The sequence below is a fragment of the Rhipicephalus sanguineus genome, chromosome 2 (assembly GCF_013339695.2).
Source record: "Rhipicephalus sanguineus isolate Rsan-2018 chromosome 2, BIME_Rsan_1.4, whole genome shotgun sequence".
In the NCBI taxonomy this organism is placed as follows: Eukaryota; Metazoa; Arthropoda; class Arachnida; order Ixodida; family Ixodidae; genus Rhipicephalus; species Rhipicephalus sanguineus.
In genome coordinates, this window is record NC_051177.1 from 2,792,083 (window position 1) to 2,816,907 (window position 24,825).

A 24,825-nucleotide genomic window follows, 5' to 3' on the forward strand; every position below is an offset into this window, starting at 1 on the left:
CATGAAAAGAAACTTCATTGAAGAATAAGGCAATCTTCTGCTGTCTCTAAAATGTAAAGTACACAGTCGTTGCATACTTACACTTGTAAAATATGTGGCTGAAACATGGAGAATAACAAAGAAACTAGAGAAAAAGTTAAGGACCACACAGCGTGCAATAGAGCGGAAAATGGTAGGCGTAACATCAAGAGATCGGAAGGCCATAGAATGGGTCAGGGAAAAAACATGGGTGGCTGATAGTGAGCGAAAGAAGTGGACATCGGCTGGCCTCATGGTGTGTAGGACAGGCAACCGGTGGTCAGTTAGAACAACGAAGCGGACAAGGGAAGAGAAAAGAAGCCGAGGATGGCGAGCGAGTTAGATGAAGTGATGAAATTAAGAAGTTTGCAGGGATAAAATGTAACCAGCTTGCATAGGACAGGGTAAACGGGGCATCACTGGGAGAGGCCCTGCAGTGGACATAAAATAGGCTGATGACATAGACGCAGCGTGCGATCAGCAACCAACATTTTTAATGAAAAATTGGGCACACAGAATGCACCGTATCATTTGCTCTGCCTGTGAAAGACGGCATCATGAAAATGTGTCAGCAGAGTTTCTTGTGCTTCTTGAAAGTGGCCCACACCGTCTTGAGTTCAGTGGGTGACAGCTGAGCCCTACTGTAGGGTCGACTAACGCCATCCGGACAGCTGTAGCTGCACGACCAGTTGCGGGGCTCATGGATGCGCTGTAGTGAGAGTGCAGCCAACCAGATGCCCATGGAGACGTCTTCACCCTGATAGCAATGCAAGTAGTCCTTGTTCCTGGCCAGCCAGTAGACTATGTCTCTTGACAGCACATATGCTGCACCACATGCAAACGCAGGGTAGATGGGCGCACTGCAAGAGCAGCAAAGGTGCCTCATTTTTAGTCACACTACCTTACCTCTATGTCACTTACCTGTATGTGTGCTCACCCCACTTGCCATAGCGAATCACTGGCCAATTCTCCCTGAAGTTGCTCCACCAAATGTTTTGCTGCTGCTGCTTGGGCACACTATTCCGTAGCCCTTCCAAGTCCACCAGGGAGTCATCGTCAGCCTTTACAAGGAAGTCAAATTCAATTGAACGTTGCAGCAGGAAGTCAAAGAAATAGAGCAGCTTGCGTGGCAAATTACGGTACACATCTGTGATGGGCACCAGGGCAATGTCTCGATACCTGCAGAGCCAGAATAATTGTCTTACCATTAGAAGGCTGCATTAATAAAAGCTAGGTTGTTGCATAAAATGTGCCTCCCTAAATTTGCTTTACTGAATTTGCTTAACTTGCTACTAATCTCTTTTATGTAAAAATGTTTCAAAAGCCGGGTGAGTTCATGATTCTAAAAGATTTACTCTGACTTAGCACAACAAAAATATAAGAAATTTACATAGACGTTTCGCCACCTCTGCGGGTGGCATCCTCAGTATAGATCTATTCCACCACCCCTACGTCACATAAATGCGGCTGCGCTGTTGTTCGGTGTTTAGTTTCGTGCAGCAGGCAAAAGCCACTGTGCCTATCACAGCTGCTGCTGTGTTTTCGCTGGTGCGTGCACTGTTTGTCGTCGTACAAAGAAGAAAAAAGGTGTACTGATGAGCAGTGTCACGGTTATTTGCGCAGGAAGGCACAAGAAAGATGAAATATGTTTTTTCCTTTTTTTATGTAGCTCTTTACGAAGACTGTTGCAAGAATTTAGCCGCAGCTGTAAAATGCCAGAACTTGTCTCAGACGCCGGCTCATCGGTTATGTTTTGGGGTGGCTTACCCAGCAGAAAAGATTAACTTTGTCAAGCATTTGTCATTGTTATGTGCCACACCGCATTTTTTGGTATAAGCCTTGTGTGGCACATTTACCTCAAAGCATGTTAATGTTGTGGATAGTATTGTCATATGCGGATAACTCTTCATGCTTGCCATTGTTGATATAACTGCAGAAGTCTTACACACGTCAAAAGGACTTCGTTGTACTCGCATGAACTAAAGCTGTGGCTTGGTCATGGAGCATGTGTTTATTTCTGCGTGGGCACAGTTCATTAACGCAGCAGCGAACGAAAGGATGACTTCGACTATGCTTTTCCAAATCATATGCGGCTGCGATGACACACCTGTCACAAGTGTATTGGACAGGCCTGTTCTGGCTGCGGAACACTTCACAATATTTCCATGTCTGTCAGAATTCACAGAAAAACAACACTCGGGAAACTTGCCGAGTCTGTTTACGGGCTGTACGCATTTCGCGGTCTCGACTTGAGCGCACGAAAAGAGCTGTGGCCCGTGGTCGGTGGACCTTACAGGTGTGTAACCGCCTTGTCCACAGCACATAGTTGAAACGTTATCACAAGCGTGTCACGGATGAAATTGTCGCCGAGATCGCTCTTGCCGTTTGCATGAATAGCTTCCCCGGCACATTTGTTATATGCGAGGATTTACCGTAACGATTACTAACTATGCATTTTTGCTCCTTGCATTTGCATATCGTACCCAAGAGCCTCTTGCTGAGCTGAGTCGGTCGTTCTTGCATTAGTTCACAAATTGAAACGTACATGTGTGACCTAGACTGCTGCAACGGCGATTATATTTCGCAAATGAGTCACATTGCCGCCGTTAAGATACCTCATGTTTTGACAAGGTTCTCAAAGCTAGAGCTGCACATTGACATGGCTCTTATATGTTCACTTCAGAGTCCCTCTTACAGCCATTGCAACTTCCTCAGTTGCAGCCACCGCTTGTAAACATGCGGGAGGCGTCCCGACGCGCGATGCTCAGAGGCAGCTTTTGCACTTGTTGCGCCAGTGGTCACGTGATCATAGAGGGCAGTAGGAAGCTTCGGGCTAAACCGGCTGGGCGGAGCCTACGTGCCGCGACGTCGCTACAAGGGCCCTAAATATATCGATGACACCTACTGCTGTTTACAAACATGAAGTAGGTCTATAGACCTTTCTTTCGTGGGCGCCGCCATGTTGCCCAGTGGGCGCCGCCGTCTCTGGTCTGGCAACCCACTGGCACGGCCGCTCGATCTCCCCCCTTTGGTGCGGCCCGCCGAGTGCTCCTCTCCGCCTGTGAAAGCGCTAGTTCCCTTTCAACCCGCTGCGTCGACTATGGCGCTCGCTATCGGCGACGCGGGGGTTTCTCCCAAAGCTCCCTTCAGCCACAGTGAGCTATCTGCGCGGGCAGTTTCATGTGGTTCTGCTCAGTGTTTTCTCATGCTTCGCTTGAGAAGCTCTCATTAACAAGCTTACTCACTTTAGCTGGAATAGAGGCAAATGACTGGCTGAGACATATAGCGCAATGAATAAAAGGATGAACACAGGAAAGAAGACGAAGACAAGCGTTACTCCCCCCAACTGTTTATTACCAGGGAAGGGTTCCTGATATATATTCTTTCGTCCCGTATGCGCATACAAGAATAAAATAACACGTATACACCATAGGCATTGGCGCATATATTCTAACTAGGGGTCCGGCAAAGCGATAGACGGCTCACTTTGCTGGACTCCTAATTTGAATGTATACGCAACCGTCTCTAATGTACACGTGTTACTTTATTCCTGTATGCGCATACGTGACGAATGGATATATATGAGGAACACGGCCTGTCCTGCTAATAAAGTTATGAGTAACGCTTGTCTTTGTCTTCTTTTTTCTATATTGCGACATAGACTTTTAAGGCATAATATTTTAAGTGTATATGTACGGCGTTCTTTTTTCTAAACGAGCCAGCTCCAGAAACCAAAACTGGGCTAAATTTCACGGGAGCGTAAAGCAAGCCTAAGTATCTTCCATTTTTTAACAATTGTAATCGAAATGGGGCAATTCCTGATCGTAACGAGAACTCAAAAAGGCTGTTTAGAATAAAGAATAAGCCAAATCCTGCATCTGTTTGAATCAAACTGAGCCAGATCCATTAAACCAGCGATGCGTCAACAATCATGACCAAAACAACCAACATGGTAGCATACAACCTATTTCATTTGTGTTCTTTGCTTTAGTGCGTCCGTTCCACAATTAGTTTTTCTTGGACGAGTTGGTAATGACTCAAGGACATGAAGCTGTTGCGCAAAGCTCTAATATAATGAGTAAGAGGATGACTTTCCTACTTTCTGCCTCTTAGTGTTTCTTTTTGAGTTTTGCGCTACAGTATCATGTCCTTCTTTCGCTCCAAGACAGTACATTTGAAATAGAAGACAACTGAAATGAAGATACTGGTTTAGAAGGAAGGCCGCTTGGGCTAGTTGGTATGTCATGATGAATGCTATAGCACGAACTGAGAACTAAGGCCAAGGATACAGACAAAGGTGAGCGCTAACTTCCAACTGAGTTTATTGTACAGAATACGAAGATATTTACCTAAAAAATCACAAAGAAGAACAACACGTGACAAATGACGAGCAATGCAAAATTATATTGGGCACAGATCTATCCCTTGAAGAAGGAGAAGTGATCCGAAATGGCGCGGCATAAAACGAGCTAAGGAGAAGAGCTGAAACATTTTCTGAAGGCCCCAGCATTGTATTAATAATGTTATTGTGGATGATTAAGACGTAGTGACTTCAGTGTCAACCGAGGTTTAATGTGTATTTTATTTATAAAGGCACGAGCGAATTTATTTGCGCGTCGTGTCGTATTTATTTCCGTGACATAAATGAATGGTATAACATGATTCGGACAAATATTTGTAAATAGTCTCAGATACGCATGATTTATTACTTAATTGTTGCAGGATTTCACAAGTGGAGGACTTTGCGGGAAAGTGGTTTCCGAGAAAGTTTGAGCATGTTTTCTAGCGAGCTGCTAATATCTCCAGCCCAGTTGGCCAAGAATGGACTCAGTAGCTTTTTGATAGTGAGCTCGGACTTTTAAACCAAAGAGCCGTCCAGAAAAACGAAATTGCATCCCATGCTTACCGCACGACGGCAGGACACGACTGTCACAAAATAGGCAGGATCAGTGGGGTTAGACCTTCGCGTGCAGCAGTGCAAGCAGGTGCAAAGGCGATTACTTCGCTGATGTGCAGCGCCCTCACCTCCCATCGTGGCCAGTCAGTCAACTTCTCCTTTCACGCGTGCTCTTTTGTTCAAGAGACGAATCGGCAGGCCGCACCAGAGGGGGGAGATCAAGCGGCCGTGCATAAGCTCTCCCACAACCTTAAAAAGGTGGCTGCAAGACATGGTGTCTCGCTAGGTTTTCGGCACCGGAAAGGCTCGCCAACCTGTGCCCGCGCATTTGCAATGGCAAGAGACGCGGTTGCCAGAAGAAACATCAGAAGGCCTTCGTTAAGTGCTCCACGGGGGTTGTATACTCAATTCCTTTATCATGCGGAAAAGTGTACATCGGCCAAACCGAAAGATGCCTTAATGACCGGCTAAGGGAGCATGCTCAAAAAATTAAGAAAAAAGAGGATAAGTACGCCCATCTTGTGGCACATGCTGCCGCATGTGGTTGTGAACCACGGTTTACAGACACGCAGGTTGTGGGAAGAAGTGTCAAATTATCCGCACGTGTATCTTTGGAAGCATATTTGATAGAAAAGAATAAGGATCGTTGTGTTAGCGAGCCGTCTGTGGTTTTGCATCAAAAGGAAATATCTTTTCTCGAGACAAGCTGCAGCTAGCTGGTTATCTGCTTTCGATTTTTAAGAGTTTTACTTTTTTACGTCGATGGGTGGTGGCGCGTTCCTGCATCGTTTATTGTTTTCTCGCTCATGCGCATCTTTGTTGGTAATAAGCGCTGTGTGTGCGTGTGTGATTCTGTGAGTGCTTTGTGAAAATTATAAATTGCGCTAAGTTTCTTACAATATAACACAGACAAGACTGCAACATGCTACCCAGTACTACGATGACTCGCCAGTGGCCTTACCTGCGAGCCTCAGTGTCCAACCTGCGCTGTTCTTCGTCCACAAGCTGGTCCCACACGGCCTGGCGCATTTCGGCGTCGTCCAAGTGATCCAGCAGGCTGGGCAGCGAGTCGGACACCACCAGGTGTATGCCGACACCCGACACGGCGGCGGGCGTCCACGCCACGCTGTTCTTGTCTTCGTGGTCCACGTACAGCCTCTCGAACGTCACCAGGTTCGAGCCGTTGTTCCAGGCCAACGGCGTCGAGCACGTCTCGCTCACGATCTCGCCCGACAGGCTGAGTACCCCTTCGAAATACCTGCCCAGCACGAGCCGGTCGACGTTGCGATAATAGTAGCCGCCCTCCTCGGTGGCCGTCTCGGCGCTGATGACCACCTTGCGCAGAATCTCGCGCGTGTGCGCGTCGATGAGCGCCACGGTGACGCCCGTGCTGCCGCTCAGGATGTCGCCGAGCACACCCAGCCGTGACACTGACAGCGGGTGGTGCACCTGGAAGCTGAAGCCCGTGTAGAGCGGCCGCTTGCGGGGAAAGCAGTTGCGCGCCTGCGCCGTGGTCGCGTAGAAGTCCAGGTTCTCATTGATGGCCGTCATGTTGGGCTCCCACCGTTGGCAAATGTACGGGTCGACGCGGTCTTCGGGCGGCACACGGCAGCCATCGCGGCCGACCACGAAGAAGGACTTGACACGCGATGCACCGCTGAGCCACGTCTCACGCGCTGCGGCGCGCCTCTCGAAGTTCTCCCGAGCCGAGAGGACGCCCACCAGCAGGACGGTGCGCCGCGTGAAGTACCGGTAGAGCAGCGCCTGCACCGCGATCGCCACGCACAGCCAGCCGACGGCGCGAGGGTTCATAGTGGCCGCCGACTGGACCGCACCCGCAACAAGACACAAAACGACAAAACCGCCAACACTGGCACTGCTGCTCTCGACCAACGACAGAGAATTAATTATTCAACGTTTTTTGCATTACACAAGTTTCGCTTGTCCGCTTTGTTTGATCTCACAACAAATACTAGGTCTGCAGCACAAAAACATGGCGGCTCAAAGAATTCGCCCATTGATTTGCCTGAGACTTCCGAGTAAGTTTTTTGTGGAAAATGCCTCGTTACTTGTTGGCTCTTAACGGCAGTCATACTTCACTATTAATAGCAGTGATACAGACAGCCGTAAACTGTCGCTTTATTTCTCAAATTTGCTACCACATTGTGCCGTTGCAGCATCTCGCTTAATATAAGTTCAGTTGAAATTAGTTTCGCACGTAATTTACACGTCGTCAATATTTACGCGTATTGTCTTTGCCCGCGATGGTTAAATTCATTTCGCAGTGCTTGGACAGTGCTGCGCTTGTGTGCGGCCACGCTTCGGTCGGGACGACCTTGTCTTAGAGGGCACGCCTGAAGCTACTAATGATCATTGCAGGACTGTTCAGGAGACAGCACAGTTCGTCTGCCCTTGGTGGTGGTGGCAGCCAGCTATCGTCGCTTCAGCGGGGCACTGGCGGCAGGAGCTCGTTCAGCGGAGTCGTGTGCACCGTCTTTGGAGCCTCGGGATGCCTAGGCCGCTTCCTGGTCAACAAGCTGGGTAAATAATTGCAAACACTAGTTCGCAGAGTCTTCTGTACGGAACTCAGATAACGACCGGCAAGTACAGGGTAGCAGCATCCTCGGTAATTTAATGTCACACGCATGGCGCGACTGATGATTTCGAAAATACCCGGCAAGGGGTGGGAACATCCGACTGAATATTTTAACACTTTCGTGACCGCGGAAAAATCGGTTGTTTTTGGCTAGTCCAGGAAATGTTTTTTTCCTGCCACAGAAAAGAATTGATGCTAAAGTGTAGGGTATCAAACGATAGAGGAAAAATTGGTCTTTCCATCAGTATTAATTCCAATTAACGGATTTATTTTGAATATATGAAAAAAATTCTCAAACGAAGAAAAATGTATCAAAAAGAAATAAAGATTCATAAAAACATCAATGCTACTCTGCAAAGGTTTAACATTTTAAAAAATCGAAATATGCGTTTTGACCACAAAGCCCTCGTAGAATAACAGCGGAAATATAAGCTCTGTAAGTACAAAGAATATTTACATAAGTAGAAGAATATTGGCACTAGTGCCTATCATGCCACCGCGCGATGCTGTTTCTCGACGCGGTGAAACAAAGGCTGGCTGCACATGTTTCGGAAAAAAAAAATTTTTTTCTGTTCAACTTTCCTAGCATAGTTTGCAGTTCTGGTATTTTTCAATTTACCTGTGTATCCGTTGAAATGAACAGTGTAGCCTGTTCCAAATCTGCAAAAATCCATAATTGTACCCTCATTTGACCTCTTTCTCCCTCATATACTGCCGAATACCATACCAACCTTCAGATTTCAGCATTTTCTCGTCTACTGAAAGGTTCCGACGGGGTTGAAAAATAGCGTAGAAGAATCGTTTATGTGTTGCCATAGAGAAGACACGTGGTGAAGCTTCTCGTGGGATGCGACAGTCGTCTTCTTCAGATCAGAGACACTCAAGAAGCCTTGAACCTTTTCCGTGGCATCACTGGCGGTGGACGAAGGCCTTGAAATATGTGTCGTCGACACCAACACCAATGCAAGCGCGGGACTTCAACGATTATCATGTACACATGGAGTGCGACGAACTTGCTCATCTTCTCTTCAGTAACCTACCTCCATATCCGTCCCTCTCACTGTATGTTGGCTTTTCGAAAGTATGCATCCACGCATGAAAGTATGCATCCACGCATACTTATCTGTGTGGTTGCATATCTCGCGGAAGACTTTTGCGGTGAAAAACAACACGAAGACACCGCCGCGCAGCGCACCGGAGCGTTGGATCGAAGTCCACTCCGCGTCGTCTTCGCGGAGAGAACTGCGCTGTTTCTGCAGCCGGCGCCAAATGCTCCCGCCCGAATGAAGATAACACCTTGCAGATAAGAGCTGTTATTTTAAGAACACACGAGATACGTTTACATCGACGCGCGGCAGCGATAAAACGACCCGAGGAGAAGGCGAAACTTACCGGTGGATAGCTGCTGATGTTCCGGGGAGGTTTGACGCACTTTCGCCGTCCGTATACTGAAGCCTGGCGAATCGAAGTCGTCTTCCGTGTCTGTGCTGCTACTATCATCCAGAGATTCCCGCTCAGATTAATCTGAATCCGTCGAAATTCAGCGTTTCTGTGGAGCACGCGCGAGCGACGTCGACGCAAAGTCTGAAACAACGAGCGCTCACCTACCCGACTGCAAATGAGCTTTAAAAATCTTCCCGCGGTGGAAAAAAGAAACTCGCAAACAAATCTGATAAAGAACATGCTATTTTACCCTTTGTATTGCGTTAGCTGTCCAGAACCGCTCAGAGAGTGCCAAAACTTGAACTTGAAGTCATTGATAACATACTATCGATGGGAATAGGTGCGGTCACGAAAGTGTTAATAAACTTTATTTTGTATATGAGTTTCAGCCACAAAAAAACTGTTCGGCCGCGCCGCAATGCTTGGGAAGCTTCGCCATTGTTCTAGATCATTCTGTTGAAGGAGTACTGACACGAATTTTAAAAATTTTTGAATTGTTGCTCTAAATAAAGGTACTGGTGACGAGAAACCTAAAACGAGTATTGTGGTGCCTGGGAATGCATCGTATATATTTTAATTACCGCTACCTTAAAAAGGCACTTTCGGTACAGTGTACTAGAATAGGGGTACTGGGCTCAGACACATGCACCGCCTGAGGCACCTCATGTTGCCCCCGAGTGATGGCGCCACTAGCATTTCCTCTTGAAAGGTTATGCGGTTTTACAAGTTTCGCGGCTACGCTAGGCGGGCGTTGCGGGTTATTTTAGCGGACTGTGTAATTATAAATAAGTGCTTGCTATCCACACGGTAGGAATTCTGTCCACACGCATTCGCTTTTCTCGTCAAGAAATACAAAGGAAACACGCTGCCGCTATGATTGCAGCACTGGCTCGAGCGATCTCAAGTGATGTCTTGTCAACAAATTAGCGCGATGTTTGCATCTGTTTACGCATAGCTCTATCGGGCATTTTCGAACGTAGCATGCGCCTTGAACACATGCTCGACGCTTGCCAAGCGTTGGCGGTCAAGTTATGAAAAACGGAGTGCTTTTCGCATAAGAAAACGCTTCACATGCACGTGAAAGTGCACGGTGTCAGAAAGAAAATAAAGGGCATCCACAGCATCAGTTTTATTTGTGGAAAATTACTACTTTGAAATTTCAAACAAGCGCAATTCCAGCTGTTAAAGTAAAAATCGGTACATTTGAGCAAAACTTCTTTGTGAGGGCACATTGCTAAACAACTTTATTTTCAAATCTGATTTTTACTTTCTGCAATTTAAATTCTTGATGAACAGCATTGGCGTAAAGATTACACACAAGACATCCACCAAACGCAAAAACACTCTAAGAACTATTTAAATTCCAGAAGTATTACAAATTTGTGTTCTAAAATGGTGTGGCAGCACATAATGTCAACTTTTCTTTCAACAACAACATTTACATAACAAGAACGTATCTGCTGCGAAGGCATCTGTAATTTTTCGAGCAGGCTTTCTTCTTCTTCCTGGCAACACAAACAATGTTGTCCAACAAATCTCCACCTGATATGCACCTTGGAGTGGGCATGAAATACATACCAACCTCTTCAGACACCACAGCCATTTCTTCGCGTAATGTCGAAGTGCAATAAAGTACCGGGAAACAATGGAAAACAAAATTAATGCTTCGTCTAGCGCTAGGAAGGTGTTGAGGTGTAAAAAAAAGTTCAAATAGTTCCATACATCATCTGAGCAGGCTGCTTTTTGCGCTTCGCTAGCGCAAAATGTATATGCTTTATTTGATGGCGACTGGTCGTTCGGGTCATTTTCGGCGGACGGCATGTATGCTGCGGTTCGACTTTTGTTGCTGCTGGTCGTTTGGTCACCTTCTGGTCGCTTCCTTTGCTCCAGGGTTTGGGAGTCCTATTGCTAAGATACGCGGGGTGATTCGGAAGGATCGTCGGAACAGCGTCTGCTGACAGCGTTGTTCTACCACGACGAATGCTATCTCTTTGCCATCAGTTATATGAATGTAGTCCCTGATTACTTAATGCAATTCGCACACTGCACATGTTTTGTCAAGCTTCTTATCCTTGTGGTGCAGGTTCCTCTCCGCTTTATTCTTCTTTCTTAGCCTTGAGGGACGTTGAAAAGAGACGCCTTCGGCGTGCCCTTAACACGGCTGCTGGCCCGTAGCCAGGGGGGGGAGGAGGCCCTAGGGGCCCCCTCCTCCTGGCTATGGGCCCCCTCCCACCCCCCCGAAAGTTTGTCGAAGTAGGTGTTTTTACCAAAAATAAATAATAAAAATAGGTGTTTTTCTCAAAATGTGAAGGTTTTCAGCAAGTGGGTTCCCCTTGAAAAAAATTCCTGGCTACGGGCCTGCACGGCTGTAACCAGTTTGGCACCCAGGCACGATACAGTGATTGTGTCGCTAGTAGGCGTACTTGCTTAGCATACCTTAGCATGAACACGTCAGCGGAAAACGAATACCGCGGTTTTTGTTGATGCAAACCACTGAACCTCTCAATAGTACCAAAAACCAATCGACTTGCCGCCTTGTTTAGCACGTGTGCAGCAAGAGAGCGGCAGCGGCAGTAGGATAGGAGCGCGAGAAACTTCAAGAGGAAACTGCTGCAGCACCCCTAGCGGCTCCCAGTACCGGCGACATGAGTGGCTTCAGAGTGCCACCTGCGTAGCATAGGGCAGAGAGCACACTACCCACTTCTAGTACACTGTACTTTCGGTTTCGATATCGAGGGGGCGGCTTCTCAGTGACATTTCATAGTAGTGTGACGTCACGGAGATACAGAAACTCGTGACGTACTAGCGACAAATCAGTTATCTGCTTGTGTTGCACATAAACAATGATGAGTGAATTGTCGTCCAGTGACACTGACATAGGCTGCATGCAGGACGCGGAACTTGCAAACTAGGGGGAACTGTCTTGATTCGTCGGGATAATGTCCATTGTAGTGGGGCTGGCTTGCAGATGCTCAGCGACAAAAAACTTCAAAGTTAAATTAAAATATTTTATATGTGTTCTCCGACTCCGGTGTGTGGACAGCGTTGACACTGCGTACCAAGGACACGAAAAAGTCACAGTTTCACCGCAAGGGCGGAGCAATGAACGCTATAGCAACAAATTGTAGTGTTACACGAAGTGAGGCTGGCAGCTAACTGTATAGACCTTATGCAAAATTGCTGCCATCTGTCGGAGGTTTGACGAAGATGCTGATTCTGCGCCATGTTGGAGGCTTGCGTCCGAATCGTATTGCTGTCACTGCTCTAACTTCTTGCTTGTATCCGCTTTGATAGCAGGCAATTGGGGCACAAAAACGTCAGACAAGTGTGTAAGGGCTGGTACACGTTAGCGGCATTTCCTAGTTATTACGTTGACAGTTATCATGTGTAAAGAACTGCCTCACAACGAGCAGGTACAAGTTTGCCACCGAGTCACATGTAAGCCTGTTGTCGTTGAGAATGAAGCTTTGCACTAGGTTATAAATTTTTTGTCTGCCTGTTTTCAGTGCAGCGAATAAAGCGTTGTTATTTATCTGAATATCCTGCGGGTAGTGTAAGATGGTTGGGAGGAGGCTTTAGCGAGCGACACGGTTAGGCATAGCGATGACGGTAAGAAAATGCTGTTGACCCATTTTAAAGCGTATTTCATAAGGAACAGCCTACGTTGACCTCGTGCATCTAATTTTAAATAAAACATTGTCTTCTTTTTTATTTTTTGAAATAAAAAAAAATCACAGCATATCCACGGAGTGAATGATGATGAGTGGGCGAAGCTGCGGAGGTTCATCGGTAAACCGTGAATCTTCCGTGAATTCTGCCCAGTACATAATCACCGACGTGAGATCGGGTGCGTTTATACTAAAGGTTCGATGAGTTATGACGACTTGCAGCTCACTTTAATTTTACATGTACGCTGTGAATTTTCATTGTTTAGAAAACCATTGCTTTAGAAAACATCTGGCGTCTTTCGTTAAGCAGCTGGCGTCTTTTCATTTTGCTTTAGAAACATCTGGCGTTCTTTCGTTTTGCTTTTAGAAAACATCTGGTGTCTTTCGTTGGTTTATTCCATCAATCAACGGCGTTTTGAACAAAATTTTTATTGTTTAATCACGCACAGGAGAAATCTCACCAGGCACTACCTTGGAGGTAAACAATGGCTGCTAATGGGAATGAGAGACAGAAGAAGTCGGCTTTTAGCTAACACTTACACTTCTACTAACGTTTCCTACTGGAACATGCCAATGGCTGCTAATGGGGAATGGGAGACAGAAGAATTCGGCTTTTAGTTAACGCGCACGCTGCGAATTTTTTATTGTTCAACAACGCACAGGAAAAATCTCCCACCGGCACCACCTTGGAGGTCAAAGCGTAAGACTGGTTACGCACTACGACTACTACGACTACGAGGGACGAACGGGTGCCGCCTTAAAGGACCCCTGACAGCGAAATTTTTGTTGGTGACTTTTTTGCTGTAATTTGTAGCTTTGTGTCTGGTAATCTCTAAATTAAATCGTAAATGCTCTAGCGTATCGTACAACTAATTCTAGCGCGAGTTAATTGTGACTATTTTAGCATCACTTCAAAACGCCCGCCTAAAAACCACAAGAAACTGGCGCCCCATGCAGGGGAGCGTCAAAGACCACGTGCACTCAAGCTGTGGTGACGTTGACAGCGCGGTTTTCAAATCGGGGCCCCGCGCGCGGTAGAGATTGAAAGTATGTGGGTGCCTCGGTATGGGTTAAACCTGGTAAGCGCGTGTCCCCTCACGAAAACTACCTCGAGAGCAGCCCGACAACAGAGCCAGAGGGGTGAGGAACAATAGGCCTCCTCGGGTGCCAGTCGTCGTATTGTGCACGTGCGCCCCGCAAACCTTCTGTGACGTCAACAATACTTGCTTTACTCGTGGAACGTCACACGGGGCCTCTATCTACGTCATACCAGGATGTCGCAAGGTGCAGCCAACTCAAGTGAGCACTCACGCTTACTTTAAAACCAAATTAAGATATCTTAAAGGCAACGTTCATCACTAATAATTGGTCAGATGTGCCCCCATATACAGGAAAGTCAAACAACACAAAGATCTCGAGGTTTCAATTTTGGTGTCAGGGGTCCTTTAAGGAGCTTCGCCCCTAAAAAATATTTGGCTGCTGTAATCACCGCCGTATGTTATGTATAGAATCACCGCACGATCAAAATGTGAAAACATTCCGCATCTCACGCACGTGATACGTGAACATGAAAAGTGTCAGTTGCTCCGAAAAGTAGGTTCCGATGAGCTGGTATTTTATTGAATATCCTTTCGACATGTGCTCATAAATAACGAGATACGCCAAGAGTATTCCCGTTCATATCGTCATTTACGGGTCTTATTGGCGCCTTACAATTTCAACGCGTCGCAGCAAGGCAGTTTTGTGTCGCCGACTGAACGCTTGCGAAACCACCTCAGCGCGTAACCAACGGTAGCGCACCCACGATCAAATGTAACATATGTATTTTCCAGAACAGCATTTTACTTCAAGTGCCACACACTTGAAGCGTCTGTTAACATTTGATAGCACACAGGGGTGAATACAGGATTTTTCCGAAGGGGGATCAGCTTTTGAGAGAACCTGAAATGTGCCATTCTTAAGGTATGAATTAAGAAAATTAAGGGGGGGGGGGTGCGGTCAGAAAATCCGGGCCGCCCTTCTGAATTTTGCAGTGGCAGTACATGAAATGCTTGAAAAGAAGGCATAGTGAAGTAGTACACGCGCAAAGCAACCCAACGAACACTATCTTGTTAAACTCCACAATCGAACACAAACTACAGACAACACGCTCCAGCCCAATCAGTCTGCTGGCTAAGAATCGGATGACGCGCACAAGCTACCTGTCTAACTTGTAATTGTTATCGCAATGTAATAAACAAAGTAATGTTGTCAACAGCAGCGCAGGCATGCGCGAGTATATAGCTGTGGCGCAGCTTTGAAGCTCGTACACGAAGCCATTTTTTTCTGTGCCTGCAAGCACAAGGCATGAAAACTGACTCATTAGGGCTTGACACGAAAAAGCGTTCTCTGACGAGTGCTGATGTTGTCACATACTGCAATTATTAATCGCTCCGTGTGTGCACATGCGAAGCGCGCTAAGCCTTCAACATGGCGGAAATGTGCAAGGCGGCCGCGAGATGGCAGCAGATTTCGCATAAGGTCTATTGTATCCGATCTCGCGTAACTACAAAATGCTGGTGTAAGAGAATACAGCTGCTCCGGGGAGAGATGTGCTCCGCATAGTCACTTTGCATTGAGAGCGCAGCACGTAGAAGGGTATATGAGCGGCCCGCTGTGATGGCTTTCGAGATAGCGCACGCGCCAGCGATCGCGACTGCGCCCTTAGATTCAAAGTTCAAAGTTGCTAGTCGCGTGACACTCCGCCTCCCCCCCCCCCTTGTGTCTTCGCGTCTTTTAAGGCTCATTAAGGGGGGACACTGCTCTTAAAATTTTTTTCTCATTTCTTGATCGATTTTGATGATACTTGGTGAGTTTATGTATATTTGTGCACTGATTTCAAATATGCAATTACTTTTCTAGTATAACCAGTAGTTCCTAAAATACAAAATATTTCATGTGCCTTTTGGGGAGGCAGATTTTTTTTCAACAAAGAGAGCTACAAAGTAAATCAGCGTATCACAATAACCTGTAATCAGAACTGAGTGCAACGAAACAAAAATAGATGTTCTAAGCCCATTAGAACAAAAGCTACAATATGTTGAACATTCACGAGTGCGTCAATTTTTAAGCTACGATTTCCTTCGCAAATGTTCAACATACCGTAACTTTTGTTCTAATGGGCTTAGAACATCAGTTTTTGTTTCATTGCACTCAGTTCTGATTACAGGTTATTGTGATACGCTGATTTGCTTTGTAACTCTGTCTGTTAAAAAAAAAATCTTCCTCCCCAAAAGGCACATGAAATATATTGGTATTTTAAAAAACTACCGGTTATACTAGAAAAGTAATTGCATATTTGAAATCAGCACACAAATATACATAAATTCACCAAGTATCATCAAAATCGATCAAGAAATCGATCAAGAAATGAAAAAATGCCAGGCCTGCGCGGAAAGCGCAGCACAGTCACAGCGAAAGCTGGAAGAGCGGCATTTCTAGAGCCCGTTATAAACTCTCTTGTGGCTACTAATACAAGTACATTAGGAACGTACCCACTACGCCACAAATCATAATTTTTGGGAAGTTGGGAAGCACCCACCACAACATTATTCGTTATTCTGCGGAGAAGCGAGGTACCATCTGTAAGGCATTATGTACACTTTGTTATTGCGGTGGTTGATGACGATGACAAATTACGGCTGAGCCCTTTGTAATGGGTTGGAAGCTTTAAACGACCCACTACTTACGTAATTCATATTGTGTGACGCCCGGTCGTCATTTAACTGTCCCACCACACTTTATAATATACGTAACCGGAGAGCGAGAAAGAGAGAGGGGGAATTAGCCTGAGGAAATGGATCATGGGAGCCTTATGGGCTTCCTTGGCAACCAATAGAAGTGCACTTGCCAGGAACCCACTACGCTATAAATCATCATAATTTTTGTGAAGTAGGGAAGCAGCCACTATGCAATTTTTCGACATTCTGCGGAGAACCGTGGTACTCACTAAACACCTGTAAGGCATTATGTGCACTTTGTTGATGCTGTGGCTGATGACGATGAAGAATTATCGTAGAGGCCTTTTTAATGGGTTGGAAGCACTGAACAACCCACTCGTTGCGCAATTTGCATTGTTTGACTCCCGGTTACAGAATTCGCGTTTGCGTGACGCCTGGTTGTTATTTTACTCTTCTACCACACAACATTACATATGTTAATGTGTTTCCTTCCCGACATGAAGCCTGTATAGTCTTTTTGCAACGCAGTTTCGAGCACCGGCATGGCCCCGAGGTAGAACACTGGGCTCCCACGCAGAGGGCCCAGGTTCGAACCTCGTTCCATCCTGGAAATTTTTTCTTATTTCCTTTTTTTTTTCTTATTTCGTGCCATAGTGGTTACGGACACCGGCGGCGGCGGCGGCGGCGGACTGCGGTGCCAAAAATGCCCGTTGAAATGATCTCATAACAGCTTTCGTTGAAAAACAAATTTTAAGAGCAGTGTCCCCCCCTTAAAGACAGGCGGGGCATTTCCTGTCTGCTTCGACGGCAGGTCTCCCAAGCGGGGTGATGTTATCGCATGCACCCTCTGAGCGACGGAAATGGGCCGGCTCGTTTTTAACTCTGCTTCGGTCGTGTTCGTCGCCCCCACTCACGCACTTTTACCTGCCGTAGAACGTACAATGCGCGGGGGGGATCTTATCAATGTGGACTTCATACCAGAAAGACATGACGGTGACGGCAAAACCTGTCGAGACTGTCCACATAATTGCTATCGCAATAAAATGTCCCTTTTGCAAGGTCTCAAAATTGTGTCAGTACTCCTTTAAGATTATGTGCTGGACGCGAATAGTCAAGTTTATTCGAGAGCTTATGCGAGCACCAGTGACAACGCTGGAAGGTTTGAGGACTGCTTTATGAAAGACGAGGTGCTCCGCCGATGATCAGATTATTGACAGCCAACGCTCTGTTCACCACTATCAGTGTACAGTGTGTATTGCTCATAGTTCGACTTTTCTTTTCCCGGGCACAAGTTCGCCCATATAAAAAGTTTCGGCTTGAACCTGCTGACTGCTGCGTTCTTCAACGTCGTGACCACTTAACTATGTATCATGGGGAGCACCAAAACGGTGACGTGACGTTAGCAAACAGATCTGCAAAAATTCATTTGTGCGGCTTCGCTACAGTGTACTAGAAGGGGGCAGTGGAACCAACAAAGCGGCCATGCCGCATCTCGGGTGATGATCCAATGGGCAATCGTAGCGGCGGCGCTGTAGTCACTTTGTACTGAAGCTGTGGAGAGCGTCTGCATTTGGCGCGCACACGTCGCAGCCTACGAAAGCGTGTAATTGCATGTTTTGAGCGTGTTTAATACATTACTGATCTTTAATCGGTGTCTCAACGCCTGCTACGCGCCGTGGTGCATGAGTGAATATGCAGGCGTGCCAAAATTGCTCTGAGATAATCCCTGTTTCTGGAGCCTGCCGGCCCCCAAGGAAGGTGACAATCGGATTTTGCACCTAGCTGCTCACTGATTGCTGTGCGGTTTGCAAGAAACACTTCGAGCCGCGCTACACTATAAGTGACTACAAAGAAATAAAAAACCAGCGACGAAAGCCTACCATTCTTCTGCCGGCAGTCTCTACGATATCCAGAGCATTGATCCTTATATGAGCTCCAATGTGTTCGACTGTTTCATGAGTAACCTGAGTACAAATAACTCTATCACAACATTTATATTAGCGACGGCCGAGTTCTGCTAGTTTTGCTCTGTTTCTTTAATGCCGAAAGGCTATCTTGTTTCAACAGCGTGCTTCCGCGCATAGGCGTGCGCGGGGTCCCCCTTTCGGGGGGGGGCAAAGTCTGGCAAATGTTCGTCAGACTTTGCCCCCCCCCCATCTCTATTAAGTCAATGCATGGGGCAGACTTTGTGCCCCCCCCCCCTCTTAGGTGACTAAGGGGGGCGGCCGCCCCTCCCCCCCCCCCCTTGCGCACACCTAAGCTTCCGCGGTTACTATGCATCGGTTATGCAACCTCTGAGTGCTTAAAATACCAGGAAGCCGAGCCGAAGGCGCACTCCGAGGCACAAACTTCATGCATTAGGGCTTATCTCAAGCATCTTAAAATACGCAGATGTAAATATAGCCCGTCTGTTATTCTGCCTAAATTCACTACAACTAGTTCTCCTTTTCAATAAACAGCTTATATTGCACTTTTCCTGACCTATTGATGCCATTGCAAAAGCTTCTTTTTCACAATGCATGTTTTGTATTATAATTTCGTTGCTTTATCTGTAGAGTGTCAAAAGTCAAGCCAGGAGGGGCGGTGGTGCTCTACGCTTTGCGATACTATGCTTTTGTATGTATGTGCATATATATTTACACGCACAAATACGGGCAGTAAAGTCTCACCTCCTCACCCGACACCAATAACAATATCCATGCAACACTCCTGAGGACGACCGTTATTTATACCGGTCGAGTTACCATTAGGGAGTTTTAGCTTGTAACGTATACTTCTTTACGTTACTGTTACCGGATTACGTTTACTGTTTTACCGGAACTCGAGTTTTAGTAAAGTTTTTAGCTGCCCAGACTTCAACCTTTACATACGTACGTAAACCTTTACGTTTGCGCAAACCACTAAATGGTGATAACTGCATTTAAACTACATTTAATTTAGATAATAATGAATTACGCTGCGGCAAAATCATAAGAGAGGTTTTTAGCGTGTGCAGTATCCCGGCATGTGATCCCGGCATAAGCGAAGGAGTGTAGCAATACCGGTATTACCATCGCCATCTTGTGACGCTTCGTGCAACCACAATCATGGACACGTTTGTTTTCGCTTAGTGTTCTTGAGGGGGGGGGAAATGATTAAAAAGGCAACTCATTCGTAATTATGCCGATGCAAGGCATTTACATTGGAAGTAGAACGCCCGATGTTTCTGCAATAACAATTTTGTGCTTGCCTGGTACACCATGGCCCCACTAAATGGTGCCACCTATCCAGCCTGTCGGCGTCTTTAGGCCTCTCACGTTTGCGGATTCGGTATTCTAGGTCGCTCTAGCCTCGGTAATCCGGCTAAAATTAGGTGATCGTAAGTGGCGCTCGCACTTCGGCTTATTTTGACTCGGTGGCTGGAGTCTCCGCGAAGCGGATATCGCGAGTAGCCACGAACGAAGGTGGATTTGCGAGATAGGGCCGTGAACGTAAAGCCTATCCAGCGAGTAGTTTACGTTCCGTAAAGGTTCGCGTATGCGCAGATTCCATCCAGTATCCGGTAACACGGTAACGTAAAGAAGTATACCGTAAAAACCCGCATATAGCTCGGACCCGCATATAGTCCGGGGTGTAATTCGGGGATAGCAAACGTGAGAAAAAAAGTTTTCACCCGAATATAGTCCGAGGAAAATGGAAAAAATGCATTTATTGACATTTCATTCATCGTCGTCGTCGGACGCACTCTCTTCCGAAGCTCCCTTGTCGGAAATGTTCTCCCACAGCACATCATCCTCAGTGCCATCAAGCGCGTTGGAGATGGAGCACTTTTTGAAGGCGCGGCAAACGAGCGCCTCTGGAATGCAGGCCCAAGCCTCGACTATCCACGAGCAGAGCATCGCTGGCGAGGCCCGTTTCAGCCGTCCGGCATGGGTCACTTCTGGTTCTCCGGACCTCATCCACTCCACGTACAGGCGCTTGACATGGTCCTTAAATGGCTTATTAAGGCACACATCAAGCGGCTGCAGCTGTGATGTCATCCCTCCCGGGATGACGACGAGCTCGGTGCGGGAGTCGCGCAGCAGTCGCTTTACGGAGTCGGCCAGGTGACACCGAAACGCGTCGAGCACAAGCATCGAAGGGAGCCCCAGCAGTGCTCCGGGCCGTCGACACCACACGGACTTTATCCAGTCAAGGACTAACGATTCGTCCATCCACCCCTTGTCCTGGCAGCGGACGACGACATTTTTCGGGAACTTCTCCCCCTTCGGCAGCGTCTTTCGTTTGAACACCACGTAGGGTGGCAGCTTGCGACCGTCAGCCGTGCAGGATAACATTACAGTCACCCGCGTTTTTTCGTTTCCAGTCGACCGCACGATAACTTGCCTGGAGCCTTTTTGATGCACCGTCAGCGCCGAGGGCATATCCAGGTAGACCGGCGTCTGATCCGCGTTGCCGATCTGGCCCAGCTGAAAGGGGACTGCCTTTCGCAACGCAATTATGTACCTTTGAAAAGCCACGAGGTGCTCTTCGTAGCTCTCTGGTAGCTTCTGGGAGATCGACGTACGCCGACGTAGGGAGAACCCAGCGCGGCGCATGAAGCGAGACACCCAATGCTTGCTCGCTTTGAAATCCTCCGGCTGAATGCCTTTGTCTCGAGCGATCTCCCTTGCCTTCGCTTGTAGCAGCTGGATGTTGACAGCGAGATGTGCAGCTCGCTACTCCCGCACAAAGTCTGTGAGTTCTCGTTCCACGTCAGGAAATGCTCCATTTTTTGGTCCGCGGAAACTTTTTCGCTGGCCGCTGCATGCAAAGAGGGCTTCCTTCTGCTTCCGCCAACCGCGAATGCTCCGCTCGTTGACTCCGTACTGCCGCTCCGCGGCACAGTTGCCGATGGTTTCGGCAGCAGCGATAACTTTTCTTTTAAAAGCAGCAGAGTACTGCCTGCGCGGTCCTGACATGGCGTAAAATCACAGGAGCAAAATCGAGGCCGTCGTTATGGGCACCAAGTTGAAGCAAAGGCCACTGACCAACTGACCAGTTAAGACTAACGCCGCTAACACCAGAGAACACCCATAGGCTCCGTGCAGACGTAACTCCGCCGCCAATGAAGGCGGCCCTAGCGGCAACAAGCGCAGACTTGACGGGATACTCTCACCCGCTCGCCCTGCTCGCTCAACGGTTCCGCGATGACGGCGCGCGGCCTTCTCGCGGGCTGTTCGTTTTGTGTTGGTTATGCCAAACTCTAAGAATAATTGCTGCGTTGTTGGGTGCAGTCCTACAGAAATTCTCCAGGTACGCGATTTTACTGGTTTCCAATCAGAGACCATACGCAATCTGCACGTTTGCCTAGCATGTCAATTACCCTGTGCGCCTTGGAGATACAAAAAAGAAAAAAAATGTGCCGGCCTAAATAAGTGCACTAAATGTACATCGCAGAGCAGACTCATTGCCAAGAAGAAGTATCAAAAGGTATTACTTCACACCTTTGTCGCAGTAATTATGCAGAAACGCTCATTTGCCGAAGCATTTCTGTTTAATAACACGCGTGCTGACAGTTCGGCCACTTCCTGATGTGGCACTTCGACATACTGCTTGTATATACTCAGCAGCTTGCCTGAGAGCCTACATAAAAATGAGCAAATAATCCGTTTCAAAACAAACAAGCTCGGCGTTTGAGAGTAGAGGCAGGAAGGAGCATGAGGTGGGACTGCGATGCCGCGTCGCTGGCCTCTGCCCGGAGTCAGAAAAGTGCACTCAGTGCTGAAGAAAAACCTCAGCACATGCTCGACGTCGATGCTCTTTGCCCTAACTGTAGAGGCAGAAGTTCCTCCAGATTATTTGTAATGAAGCTGACAAAAGGAGAGAAGAAAAAAAAATCGCTCACTTTTTCCTTTTGTGATTGCCACAGTTGAGTCTTTCGGGCACACGTTTTTAATTAAAGGAAAGCCCCATTATCGCGGTTTGCTTGTATTCGATGCGCAAGTAATTTTATTCAGGCGGTTTTATACTTTCCTGCGACTCCCAGTTGGCCGCACGGATGTCCCTGCTTTAAGTGATAAGAAAACATTACATGACCTGTAACTAAGAAAAAGCAAATTTAAGCGACATACCTCAATTTTCACGGATCTTCCCGGCGCGTTCATTCGCATCGGTGGTGCGCACTTCCCCGTGACTGACGATCCGCCGTGCAACGTCTCTTCCACGATGCCGTGAACATGCCTCGCTTAGATCGAGAAGCTCTCTGCCCTTATTTAGATTAGCTCCTCGGAAGAAACCATCTATAGCACGTAGATCTCTGAACCCAAATGTAATAATAATTGACACGCTTTGCAGTGCCATGGCTAGCTAACAGCCGCCGTGACGACCGCTCGGCTGCACTGGTTGGAATCGGCGCAGTGAGTGCAATGCAGTCGCCGGTGGTGTCTCTTTCAAGCAGCCGCCAAGTCTGCTGCCACGTTAGCCTGAGGGTGACAAGCTGTGATCGTTTAGTGAACGAAGCGGCGCGCAGTTTCGCTCAACGTGCCCGTAGCCTCCGTGTCGTCTTCCCTTGCTCATGCATTCTATGCTGCCGCGTTCCCCTGAGGGTGCACGAGGTCTGGCGAAAAGAAGCATACCCTCTAACATCAAGGGTCTGTGGCAGCTGCTAACAATTTAACGTCTTTTGAAAGCGAACGGGAACGAAAACGCGTCGAGTGAAGCAGCAGAACACGGCGCAGAGGCTTGCTGCCGCTTGCGTCGTCTGCTCCCATATCCCGTCAAGTTTGCTGCCGTGGCCGCTGTGGCGCTGGAGGCCGCGCGCGACTGTGGCGGCTCCTAACGTATGCACGGTGCCTATACACTTAGAGAAGGGAAACTGTACCTTTGACAGTGCAACGGAAATAAGGGTAGCGGTGGCGTTGTGAACTAAAGTAGCCGACCAAGAGATGCCGTTGTACAACAGGAAACGGAAATGAGTTCTATGCAATATGGCTGCCGTCGCTCGTTTTTGGTTGCTGTGCAGTGCGCTCCGGTCGCCCGTGCTCGTACAAAAGAAATAAATGTATATGCCACGTTTTGTTCACTTACCGAGCCCTGCGAGTGTCGTAATGAATCTTCTGAACTGTCTTTCGTGTGTATTCCGTGCCCCAACTGTGTGAAATGCTACGAAGGTGCCAGGAGACGCCAATGCCTCAACTGGCATTAACGCACACAACACCGGCGATGTGTAAGCCTGATAATGTTTTATTACATATTCATAAATCATTACAAGACAAAGTACACCACTGAGCGTTCACACAAGCAAACAACGCGGTTACATCGTGAAGTAGTGGCTCATAAAGCGCGAACGCACGAGCAAGAAGAGCTACGAAACGTATGTATACGCTCGTGTACACTATAATTATTTCCCTATTTCCTCGTGCCAATTTTATGCAGCCTCTTTGGGACATCACCTGGCCGGTAGCCTTGCGGAGAGAATACGATAGCTTGCAGCGCAAAACTCAGTGGCTGGCAAAACTCGCTTCTCTCGACCTTTTGACTTCAAACCACCCGAATCCGTATTTTCCTTACTACTGGCTTGTTTCTTGACAAGTTTAGTAGCAGGTAAGGTGCCGCGCTGGTAAATGCGAGGACGTGGGTGTGAATTCCCTCCACGACGGCCGCATTTGTTTTGTTTTATCGCCTAGGAAAACTAGGCGACAAAATGGATGCGGCCGCCGTGACAGGCATTTCGAAAGAGCCCCAGGTGGTCAAAACTGATGCGGAGTGCCCACTATGATGCGCGTCATAATCGCATCGTGGTTTCAGCGCGTAATTCTCCAAAAACAATTCATATATTAAATTTCTATGGATTCAAAACTATTTTAACTGGTGGAGCGAACCTATAATAAATTCGCCCTGGAAGAAAAATTATCCAAACGTTTAGTTTCTCTCCGCAGAGGCAATCGGCTAAGTTTTGTCCAAAGAGGCAAGTAATGGCTCGGAGTAGCACAAAATTTGTTTCAGCTTGCAGCTGACCGCAGACAAGCGGGCTGGGAAAATTCCAACCTTTCTTGGTAAAGAGCCCACTTGACAGCACGGCAAGTGTCCAGAAAGTAATAGGTATGGTGTAATCATTCTGTGCGTTCCCACATTGTAAGTAACCAGCTTAATTCACAACACAGATACATAACAAACACTTCATGGTCACAACAATACTGTAGGAAATATCAGTACATTGCTTGTAAACACATGGACAACAAGTAAAATTGTACAACCAAGTCATGAGCTCCTTGGATTGCTTATCCTTTTTGCTTAGAACAATTATAACACAGCAGTGTATGAGCACAAAAACAATAGTCTTGAACTGCTAAGTCAATTTTTGCAGCAGACTTCCAAGTCTTTGCCTGGCTTAATTCTCTGTTTTTGAATTCCAAAGAATTCTAATATGTACAAAATAGAGGTGTGCGAATATTCGAGTGTTGAATTCGAATCAAATAGTACCTAATCGAATAATTCGATTCGACTTTCGAATAGCTAGTATTC

At 47.2% G+C, this 24,825-nt stretch overlaps 2 protein-coding genes across 2 annotated transcripts in view; one reads left to right on the forward strand and one right to left on the reverse strand.

The window, feature by feature from the left end:
* Positions 1 to 490: 490 nt before the first annotated feature.
* LOC119382341 (UDP-GalNAc:beta-1,3-N-acetylgalactosaminyltransferase 2) lies at positions 491 to 6,760 on the reverse strand. Its single transcript, XM_037650036.1, has 3 exons — positions 5,877 to 6,760; positions 940 to 1,197; positions 491 to 878 (listed from the first exon to the last, which is right to left on the reverse strand). The coding sequence occupies exons 1-3, from the start codon at positions 6,725 to 6,727 to the stop codon at positions 587 to 589; spliced, it is 1,401 nt and encodes a 466-aa protein (XP_037505964.1). The 5' UTR covers positions 6,728 to 6,760; the 3' UTR covers positions 491 to 586.
* Positions 6,761 to 6,838: 78 nt separating this feature from the next.
* Positions 6,839 to 24,825, forward strand: part of LOC119381023 (uncharacterized) — a 168,971-nt gene continuing 150,984 nt past the window's right edge. Inside the window, 2 exon segments of the mRNA XM_049412129.1 lie at positions 6,839 to 6,954; positions 7,295 to 7,456. Coding sequence (XP_049268086.1) covers positions 6,909 to 6,954; positions 7,295 to 7,456 — 208 coding nt within the window. The 5' untranslated portion in view covers positions 6,839 to 6,908.